Source organism: Gossypium arboreum, chromosome 13 (genome assembly GCF_025698485.1).
Source record: "Gossypium arboreum isolate Shixiya-1 chromosome 13, ASM2569848v2, whole genome shotgun sequence".
Classification (NCBI taxonomy): Eukaryota; Viridiplantae; Streptophyta; class Magnoliopsida; order Malvales; family Malvaceae; genus Gossypium; species Gossypium arboreum.
This window is the reverse complement of record NC_069082.1, coordinates 116,086,568-116,096,558: the sequence shown is the minus strand read 5'-3', so window position 1 is coordinate 116,096,558 and position 9,991 is coordinate 116,086,568. Positions and strand designations below refer to the sequence as shown.

The window sequence follows — 9,991 nt, the reverse complement described above, 5'->3', positions numbered from 1 at the left end:
TAAATAAAATGACTATTTTAATAGTGATGACTATTATTATGATTGTGATTATTATTATGATGATACAGGTTGTTACTGAAAATTTATTTTGTTTATTTATGCATAATGTAACTAGTTAATAGCATTGCAGATAATGAGAATCCAACAAATATTGATATATTCTTTAAATTCCCAAAAATTAGTAATCAAAATAGTAATACATATCATAATAAATGGCAATTAGCTAGCCATGAAAATAGCCTAAAAAACTAATAAAAGGTAAATAGTTTTGAATGATGGAACCAAATCAGGTGCACCAAATAAGAAATGGGTAGTTGACCTTAGGGCAAATTTATTTATTTTGTTCTATGTTTTAAGATTTTAAAATGTAATAAATGATCAGTCCTTTTTGTTCATGCTTTGCTTAATCTTTTCTGCATTTTGTTTAATAACTTCCTTCGATTCATCGGCTTTTCCAAACATATTGTCTTTAGCCTTTTGAGCAGTCTCTTTTGCTGAGTCCCATGCACTTTGCGCTTTGCTATTTGCCTTCTTGTTCACCTATCAAATTTTTGCCACAAAATTAAATATAATATAATCCCAAATACAACACCAGACTTTCACCTTCAAAACTACGTATCCGAACTCTTCATTTTCTAAATATCTGTGTCTGATCCGAAACATGCAATCCCATAATTACCAGTAAAAGTATAATGGTGGTTTTTATATAATGAGTTGGATTATATTTTATTTTTCTACTCAAACAATAATAAATTAATCTTTATATATTACATCAAAGAGTAAATTGGTCTTTCGATTAAAAATTACATCTATTTTTACCGTTAAAGACTGGTTCCCATATGTTAACATGAAGTACACCTGGAACACCACATGTCACTATTTGATTGTTCTGTTAGCAATGCTAGTTTTTAACAGTAAAAATGAATGAAATTTTTAATAGAAAGACCAGTTTGTTCTTTAATCTAATGTTCATAGACTAATTTTGTCCATTTTTAAGTAGGGTGAGAAAAATGCAATTTGACACTTAATACAAGTTTCCATGATATTTTTACCGAAATTACCTTATACAACTAGCTTCACAAAATATATATATATATATATATATATATATATATATTACTTAATTGGTTAGCAATCGCATGAGTCTTAGATTTCATGTTCCCACTAACCTCCTTTGCTTCATTAACTCCTTGTTTGACAGTTTCCTTTGCTCTCTCACATGCTTGAGCCTCTTGCTTTGAACTTGCCTATGCCAAATGAAATAAGCCCAATCAATAGTTCCAACAAAAACTTGCCTATTAGAACCAACAATGAAGCTAAAGATTAAAATGAGAAGAAAACGACCAACATTACTTGAATATATCTTCGCCTAACAGCTGAAGCAACTCTACCTCCAAATTTGCCTACATTGATAAGTTTCTTAACTGGGTTTAACAAAGCCATTTTAGTTTATATGAACTTTGGCTTGTGTTCCCTTTATTTGGATTTTTTGTTTTTGTTAGAATTTATCGTCAACTTGTCCTCGCAAAGTGAGTATTTAAGGAAGGAAATAGTGGTGTATGTTGGCTGTCGTGAGAGTAATTTCTGAGAACGATTGGATCAAAAGATATACCTTGTATAGTCAAAGCTGACCCAGTATTATAGGGTTAATGTGTGGTTTTTTAACTCAATTTTCCATCTCACATACATTTGTTCCTACTCAAATAATAAAAATATTATTTCTTAATACTGGACCGGCCCATCTAACTCAATTTTAAAATATATTTAAATATTTTCATGATTTGAAATAAATATACGAGGCTAGCTTGATTTTGAAATATTTTATTACAAGAAATCTACTCTATTCGTGTAATCTTTTAACTGAAATTTCAAAAGGTTTAGGACTTTTTTTTCGAATTTATTATTATTGGATTCAATTTCAATCTTTGAAATTTAATTTGGTATTTTATATTAAAATTTATACATAATATTCACTACTCAAGTTTATCTCATAATCTTAAAATTTAATTTTTATTCTCATTTATGCATCACAAATTCATATACACAATCTAAATAAATATTCCAAATCACATACAAATAACAACCAATCTAACTAATGTGGGAAGCCCGTCAGGACTATCTACTGTGGGAAGCCAGTTAGGACCATCTAATGTGGGAAGTCTGTTAGGACCATCTTCTGTGGAAGTCTGTGAGGTCTATCTAATATGGGGAAAGCCCGTCAGGATGATCGTTGCAAGGAAAGTTCGCCAATACTATCTGGCGAATATGATTCTACAATATGACCGCTAGTATGAGTTCGGAAAAAGGGGTGATCTGTTATTATGAGAAGGCCATTGTGCCTGTACTACCAAATAAGGTGAGGCAGATATAAATTATGACGGTCCACCAGACTATTCTTACAAATTTGCACCCATAGTAGTTATGGAATTCACTTTGGTGAGAGACGCAAGAGAATTCGAGGATTCGAATTTAATTTTACAAGTTCGCCAAGAATGAGTTTGTGTGCTAGTAGCACATTTTAAGCTCGAGTCCACTGTACTGGCAATTTGTACGGGAGTTATATCATAAATATGGTAGTCCACCAATTTCTTTGGGGACTATATAAGGGTATTCTCCTATACTTCCGAAATAAAGAAATTGTATTTGAAAGATAAGTTAGTTTGCCACGACTGTCTTTTACATATGATTTTGCAAATAAAGGATTTACTGTTAAGAATCTGCCTACAAGTTATCTAATTCAAAGATATAACCATTAAGAGTGGACTACTTGATTGTGGAACCCAGATGGGATGATGTACTGTTTGATCTATCCATTTGATGGGGATGAGCTAGGCTTTCTATATTACGCTGCAAGGGTGTTTCCCTTATGGATTTAGGAGGATCGTAACATAAGTCCAAGTTGTTGCACACACGTTAGTAAAATAAATAGTTATATAATTATTTATTTAAATCACAAGATCGAACAAGAACAAAAATATGCATATATAATAAAAAAGAATAGAAATAAAGACTGGATCGAAATATTATACTTGTAGGTAGGGAGGAAAAACGTACTGGTACTTGAGGTCTATTTTCATAGTTTCCTAAAGACAAATTCAACCGCTTCTTTGGTGCTAGAGAAATGTTGGTCGACTATCTTCGAGGATACAACAACAAGATGAGCACAACAGTAGCACGACCGCAATGATCAACGAATAATAGCCTTGCCTTCGTCTATCATCGAAAACAGTTTGAAAAATATGCAGGGAAAAGATATCTTGAAATTTTGGAAAATTCAGCGTATATCTTTTCATGCAGATTATTTGGTTTTAAATAAAATTCAAATGAAGAACTTTTGGAAATTTTTGACTAATGGAGCCAATAATGTGTCTGTGAATTAAGGAGCCATTAATCCCAAATTAATGTTTGAATTAAATGAGCTATTAACTCTTTTTTAATTCCAAACTGATAAATTCTGTTGAGAAAAAAAAAGATTATGTATTGGGCTAAAATATTTGCAGGCCTAGAAGGCCCAACTGGTCCAGACATTATATGTCTGTTAATTAATGAGCCATTAATCCCAAATTAATGTTTGAGTTAAATAAGCCATTAACTCCTTTTTAATTCCAAATTGATAAGTTCTGCTGAGGAAAGAAAATAAGATTATATATTGGGCTAAAACATTTGCAGGCCTAGAAGGCCCGACTGGTCCGGACATTTCGCATTGTGCACCCCTAACTCTAACGGGTTTGGATTTGCACCCTTTGCGTGCAAGGGAAAACATTAGTCTAGTCATTCAATAACCTCCAAGTTGATTCACATATATAAACATATTCCGCACTTGATATCTAACCAATATAAGACTAAGCTTTCCATTTTCCTCAACATAATTCACAAGTGGCTTACTTTGAGCATTAATTTCTCATTCATCACTCAACTATTTTTAGCATATGATATACTGTTGTAAAGGTCTCATAGAGTAGAATATAAAATCATAATTTCATGATTCAAATCTCCACCTTTATTAATCAAGAATATGCCTCAAAGCTTCCAAAAAAATCTATTTTTTCCAACATAAGTTCGGTAAGACAAAATGTTGTTAATAGCCTGCAATAGAGACTATTCACCAAGATTGGTCTTTTGTAGATATCTGTAGGCATGTTATTGGTATTGTTTACAAATTATCTTTTATAGTGCGCATGTAGGAATCAACGAGGATTTCCCTCTTTAGGAGATAGATACATAAGGGCCATGAACGCATTAATTAAAAATGGAACCGTAAGGGGAAAATCGCCAAGAAGTCATCTATTGTGAAGAGGATGATAGCATTGTAATGCCCCAAAAATTTCTACAGTAAGGAAGTAAGATATTATTCTTAATATAGTAAAACAAGGAACTAAAGTGACAAAAAGGGAAATTTTGAGTTACGTCAACATTGAGAAGTATATTATGATATATTAATTCAAGAAAGCACTAAATTGTAAAAGTGAGAAAAGTTTTGTTGCCAAAAAGTAAATATTCAAAATTTGAGAGGTTAAATTGTAAATATGAAAAAGTTGAAGGACCAATAGTGCAAATATTTTAAGGGTGGAATGATCTAGAAACTAAGAAAAATGGATGAATTAGGACCAAATTGAATAGGTGAAGAATTATGAGGGACTAAATTACAATTTTATCAAATTAATTGATGACTTAATGATGGAATTTTAAAAGATCATGAAGGGCAAAATGGTCAATTAGTAAGAGAGAATTCTATAATGTAATGATTATGTTGATGATATTTTAAATTAATTAATTAGATAAATATTATTTTATTAATATTTTAATAAGATGTTTTTGAATATTTTATTTAATTAAGGCTAATATAAAAAGAAAGGAAGATGAAAAAAATTCTTCATCTTCATTCAAGGCTTCCAACGGCTATGAAGAGAGAAAGAAAGAAAGTTTTACTTTCTTTACAATTTGGTCCTTTGATAAGTCGTAATTTATACATATTTTTATCTCATGCTTAGTATATTTTTGGATGAATTATCAGCAGATTTGTGGAATTTGATGCTCCTAATCCTTTAATTTCATGTTTTATACTTACGTGAGCATAGGAGAGTAAAAAGAGCGAGAAACGGGCCAAAAACGGAGAAAATGGGTCAACGTGAAAAATCAACACGGCCTGGACTTCCTCACACGGGTAGTTCACACGTTCGTGTCTATTTAACAGATTGCAACAAGGCCTAAGCCACCTCACCCTGGCGTGTCACACGGGTGTGTCCCTGTCGAACCCAATTCTAGTCCTATTCGGAAAAGGCCACTCTTGAGGGTTTTGAAGCATTCTAAAGCTTATATAAACACCCCAGGAGGTACCTAGAGAAGAAACACGGAGTAGGAGGCAAGGAATTACTCGAAGAAAGCTAATTGATCCATCTCAAAAGCTGGATTCTCTTTCAAGATTGAAGATCTCCATTCAATTTCCTTAAGGGTTTTCTGGGTTTTCTTTATGTTTTGTTATTATTATTCTTCTGAGATGTTCCTTTTACACTTATGAACTAAATCCCTTAAATACCTAAGAGGGATGAAACCTAAGACGGATCTTGTTACTATTTTCTGAATTATATGATAAATACTTGATTTGTTCTTAATTATGTGTTCTTAATTTTTGTTTTAATATTTTAGGATATTGATTCAAGTATTGATGTGCTTATTCAAAGGAACAAAAGTCCCTGTCTAAGAGTAGATCTAGCATAATTAAGCGGAGTTGATTGCACCCCTAGACATAAGGTGACATAAATCTGCTGGATTAGGGTCAAACCTAATAAGGGAATCCATAGATTGAGTTAATGCAATACTAGGGGTTTTAATTAGAAAGAGATTTCAATTAATCAACCTAGGGTTAGATGTTGTTAGTCTCGAGAGAGATAATAATATAATTTAGGGATTTCTACGGATCGAGTCAAGTGAATAAATCGTCTGGTTCAGAGTCAAGTAACAAGTGAAGTCTAGGTGGATTTTTCCTTGGCTACTGTTGAAATCAATCAGTTTTCCCAAAAGTATTTCCCCAATTTTCTTCCTGTGCATTCTTAGTTTAGATAAAGTAAATCCACTTATTTTTAGGCTAGATAATAAAAAGAAAGTTAATTCTAGTACTTTTAGTTCCTATGGGTTCGGCATTCCGGTCTTGCTATAAACTATACTACTATTCGATAGGTGCACTTGCCTTCATCATGATAATAGTTAGTTTTCAAGTACGATCAATCATAAATATAAAACTTATCACGAGACATCACATCAAGTTTTTGGCACCGTTGCCGGGGAACTAAAATATTAGGAACGCTTAATTTTTATTACTTTAGCCATTTATTTTATTGCAATTTTATTTTTATTTTTAATTTTTGTTTATATTACTAAATTTTCTTTTATTTGCTTCTGGCAGGTTTTTATACTTTATGACTAAAAGAAACCCGTTAGGTCCTCTGCTTTTGATAGTGAGATCGAAAGCATAGCTCGCAGAAACCGAAGAGAGATAAGGAGAAGTCTACAATACATAGAGGAAGGGCAAGAGGACGATATTCAACTCAGAACCGAGGAGATGGTTGATAATAATAATAATCCGCTACCTCCTGTGGCTGTTGCGAACCCAGTAAATCAGGATCCTACTCCTTCTACTATGTATGATTATGCTAAATCTACTTTAACAAGAGCCGAATCGAGTATAGTTAGACCTGCTATTACTACAAATAATTTTGAACTGAAACCTAACACAATTCAAATGATACAACAGTTTGTTCAGTTTGATGGTTTGCAGGACGAGGATCCAAATTCTCATTTGGCAAATTTTCTGGAGTTTTATGACACTTTTAAGATCAATGGCGTTTCTAACGATGCCATTCACCTTCAATTTTTTCCCTTTTCGTTGAGGAACAAAGCTAAATAATGGTTGAACTCGTTACCACGAGGGTCAATCACTACTTGGGAATAAATGACCGAAAAATTCTTATTTAAATTTTTTCCGCTGGCTAAAACTGCTAAGTTGAGAAATGATATCTCTTCTTTTGTGCAGATGGATCTAGAAACACTCTATGATGCATGGGAGAGATACAAGGACCTATTACGAAGGTGCCCTCACCATGGGTTACCTTTATGGTTACAGGTTCAGACTTTTTACAATGGTATGAACCCATCAACAAGACAACTCATAGACGCAGCCGTCAGTGGAACTTTAAACAACAAAACACCCGAAGAGGCTTATGAATTTATTGAAGAGATGTCACTGAATAATTATCAGTGGCAAGTCATGAGAACAAAGCCAACAAAAGCAACCGGTGTTTTCAACCTCGACGCGGTTACTATGCTATCTAACTAGGTAGAACTGTTAAATAAAAAGATTGACGGTTTGTATGGTTCTAATCAGGTACATCCAGTGATGAGGTGCGATTCAAATGGAGGAGGAGTACACACAGAATATCAATCTTTCAACCCTAGCACCGAGGAGGAACAAGTTCAATATATGGGTAATAATAGTTCTAGACCTCAAAATAACCCATACAGTAACACTTATAATGCAGGTTGGAGGAACCATCCCAAATTCTTGTGAGGTGGCCAAGGAAATCAAAGGCCACAACATCCCCCAGGCTTTCAACAACCACCTTACCAGCAGAAAAAGAAACTGAACCTTGAGGAGATGCTAACGAAATTTATCTCGGTGTCAAAAACCCATTTTCAGAACACTAAAACTGCACTTAAAAATCAGTAAGCATCGATCCAAGGGCTCGAGAATCAAATTGGACAGCTGGCTAAGATGATTTCAAAAAGAACACCAGGAAGTCTACCTAGTAATACTGAACCCAACCCAAAAGAGCATGTGAAAGCAGTTACACTTAAGAGTGGGAAAGTGTTAGCTGAATCTGAAAAGAAGCCACCACAAAAAGTTGACAGAACCGAATGAGAGGAGGTAAAACCCGAAAACAATGACAATCCAATGCCAAAGGAATATAAACCGCCAATCTCATATCCAGCAAAGTTAAAGAAAGACCGCATGGATGCACAATTCGGTAAATTTCTTGAACTTTTTGAACAAATGCATATCAACTTACTTTTTGTTGAAGCTATATCGCAGATGCCTACATATGCAAAATTTTTAAAGGAGCTCCTAATAAATAAAAAGAAGTTTGAAGACTTATCTACAATGGAACTTAACGATGAGTGCTCGGCCATACTCCAAAATAAACTGCCAACCAAACTGAAAGATCCAGGAAGTTTTACTATTCTCTACTTAATTAGTAGTTTGAATGTTGATAAGACACTAGCTGATTTAGGCGCTAGCATTAATTTGATGCCATATAAAATGTTTAAACAACTTGGTCTTGGGGAACCTAAACCCACTAGGATGAGTATTCAACTAGCCGATAAATTTATATCCTAGGGGTATTATAGAGGACGTACTTGTAAAAGTAGATAAATTTATATTCCTTGTCGATTTCGTTGTACTTGACATGGATGAAGATGTTGAAGTGCCTTTAATTTTAGGGCGTATATTTTTAGCCACTACTAGGGCTGTTATTGATGTGGGTGATGGTAAATTGGTACTTAGAGTAAGTGACGAAGAGATTATTTTTAAAATTTATTATGCCATGAGATTTTCTAGGGCACAAGATGACTCATGTTATTTTATTGACTCTATTGATCATGCTACTAAATATTCTTTTCAGGAAATCATACATAAAGACACGTTGAAACTGTATCTTGCCCAAAGAGAGGAGGTAGACGATGATTCTAATAAACACTCTCCAAGGCAAGCAGAATATGAGGATATTAAGATAAACGATAAACTTAAGCAAAAAACCTCTATTGAAGAACCTCTCAAACTGGAACTTAACCAATTGCCAAATCACTTGGAATACGCATTCCTTAGAAATAATTCTACACTACCAGTGATTATTGCTTCTAACTTGCAACCTAAGGAGAAAGAGGAATTACTCCAAGTATTAAGAGAGCATAAAAGGGCCATAGCTTAGAAGATTTCTGACATTAAAGGGATTAGCCCTTCTTTTTGCACCCACAAAATTTTAATGGAAGATGAATATAGGCCATGCGTGCAATATCAAAGACGACTGAACCCCAACATGAAGAAAGTTGTTAAAAATATGGTAATTAAACTCCTAGATACTGGAATTATTTATCCTATTTCTGACAATTCTTGGGTAAGTCCAGTACAGGTTGTTCCTAAGAAAGGAGGCATGACTGTTGTAACCAAGGAAAAGAATAAATTAATTCCAACAAGGACAGTCACAGGTTGGAGAGTTTGCATTGACTATAGGAAGCTGAATGATGCCACGGGGAAAGATCACTTCGCCCTGCCATTCATCGACCAAATGTTGGAAAGATTATCGGGGCACATGTACTACTGCTTTCTAGACGGACTCTCTGGTTATTTTCAAATCCCAATAGCTCCTGAAAATCAAGAAAAGACGACATTTACATGTCCATACGATACGTTTTCTTATCGTAGAATGCCTTTTGGATTATGTAATGCTCCTGCAACTTTTCAATGCTACATGATGGCCATTTTTGACGAACTCGTAGAAGACATCATGGAGGTATTTATGGATGATTCTCGGTGTACATACCCAATTTTGCCAAACCCAAATACATTTCAAACCCTTACTAACCCAAGCCTGTTTACAATATTTTCAGCCCAATTAGCCTAACCCAAGTACTACTAGCCCAATACCCTAAATTAACCTAGCCCAGCAGCCCAAAACAAATTAGCAAAGAGGAAACCCTAATTCCACTTGCCTCCCTACTTGCGCCGCACGCCCTTCTGCCCTTGGCTACCACGCCCCACTTTCTTCTGACACCAGCACTGGCCACCTGATCCACCATGCCTCTGCCACCGCCGTTCGCCCATGCCCTACAAGAAACACACGAAAAGACAACAATATTAGATTAATATTGACAAATGGTTATAAAAACCAAAGGGAAATACTTTGTAAGGGGGGGAGTTTTTGACAATACATAGATA

At 34.3% G+C, this 9,991-nt stretch overlaps 1 protein-coding gene and 1 non-coding gene across 2 annotated transcripts; both read right to left on the bottom strand.

Annotated features, from left to right (window-relative positions):
* Positions 1–348: 348 nt before the first annotated feature.
* On the bottom strand, positions 349–1,551 carry LOC108462118 (uncharacterized). Its single transcript, XM_017762110.2, has 3 exons — positions 1,354–1,551; positions 1,170–1,247; positions 349–540 (listed from the first exon to the last, which is right to left on the bottom strand). Exons 1-3 carry the CDS (start codon positions 1,441–1,443, stop codon positions 379–381), a joined length of 330 nt encoding a protein of 109 aa, XP_017617599.1. The 5' UTR covers positions 1,444–1,551; the 3' UTR covers positions 349–378.
* Positions 1,552–6,997: 5,446 nt separating this feature from the next.
* On the bottom strand, positions 6,998–7,104 carry LOC128287300 (small nucleolar RNA R71). Its single transcript, XR_008277999.1, has one exon. It is a non-coding gene; the product is annotated as a small nucleolar RNA R71 (small nucleolar RNA).
* Between the last annotated feature and the right edge of the window lie 2,887 nt (positions 7,105–9,991).

Bases quoted from the DNA above. Each gene is read 5' to 3' on its own strand.
- LOC108462118 (XM_017762110.2), bottom strand. From the start codon at position 1,443: ATGGCTTTGTTAAACCCAGTTAAGAAACTTATCAATGTAGGCAAATTT. The intron at 1,248-1,353 runs GTAATGTTGGTC...CATTTGGCATAG, and splicing joins TTAGGCGAAGATATATTCAA to GCAAGTTCAAAGCAAGAGGC. The intron at 541-1,169 runs GTTAGTGGGAAC...AAAATTTGATAG, and splicing joins GAGTTAATGAAGCAAAGGAG to GTGAACAAGAAGGCAAATAG.